This window comes from Cyprinodon variegatus, unplaced genomic scaffold, assembly GCF_000732505.1.
Source record: "Cyprinodon variegatus isolate N-32 unplaced genomic scaffold, C_variegatus-1.0 Scaffold483, whole genome shotgun sequence".
Classification (NCBI taxonomy): Eukaryota; Metazoa; Chordata; class Actinopteri; order Cyprinodontiformes; family Cyprinodontidae; genus Cyprinodon; species Cyprinodon variegatus.
In genome coordinates this window covers 28981-29784 of record NW_015150936.1, presented here as the reverse complement: position 1 = coordinate 29784, position 804 = coordinate 28981, and the positions used below count along the sequence as shown (strand labels likewise).

At 56.1% G+C, this 804-nt stretch overlaps 1 protein-coding gene across 1 annotated transcript in view; it reads right to left on the bottom strand.

The window, feature by feature from the left end:
* The window catches only part of lonp1 (lon peptidase 1, mitochondrial), a 31618-nt gene that overhangs the window by 16096 nt on the left and 14718 nt on the right, over nt 1-804 (bottom strand). Inside the window, exon 11 of the mRNA XM_015390038.1 lies at nt 219-306. Within this exon, the coding sequence (XP_015245524.1) occupies nt 219-306 (88 nt within the window). The remainder of the gene's footprint in view (nt 1-218; nt 307-804) is intronic.

The window sequence follows — 804 nt, the reverse complement described above, 5'->3', positions numbered from 1 at the left end:
CCGTTACGGCGTGAGCGACGCGCCGGGCCCTGACCTCCGTTACGGCGTGAGCGACGCGTCGGGCCCTGACCTCCGTTACGGCGTGAGCGACGCGTCGGACCCTGACCTCCGTTACAGCGTGAGCGAAGCGTCGGGCCCTGACCTCCGTTACGGCGTGATCGACGCGTCGGGCCTTTATCACAATAATCAGCCCCTCCCACATCACTCAGATGACCCACCTCGTCGATCAGCACCAGCGGGTTCTCCGTCTTGGTTTTCTTCAGACACTGGATCATTTTCCCGGGCATCGCTCCAACATATGTTCTCCTGGAAACATTCAGATGCGTCTCAGATCCATGTTTAACTGCATGATGTTCAGGTAGCAGCGTTAAAGAGATAAAAACAACTAAAACCCAGAAGAAGAAACGGGTGGAACAGATGAGAAGGAAATTATTCTAAAGGATCCATCCGGAGAACGAGACTGATTTTAACTTCAGTCTAAACATCTCTGATGCTTTTGGGGCCAATTTAAGCTTAGAAAAATTAATCTTTCTCCATTAATTGATAATGTCTGAACTGACAGGAAGCGATTGGCTGATGGGATCTGGAGGAACTGAGAAGCTGAAGTTCCTCTGTGGATGAAGGCAAAGGGAGCAGCTCTGATCTGCTCCGCTGAATGAAGCGCCTAGCTGCGGGGCCCTCAGACAGCTGCGGGGCCCCCGCCCCAGGTCAGCTGCGGGGCCCTCAGACAGCTGCGGGGCCCCCGCCCCAGGTCAGCTGCGGGGCCCTCAGACAGCTGCGGGGCCCCCGCCCCAGGTCAGCTGC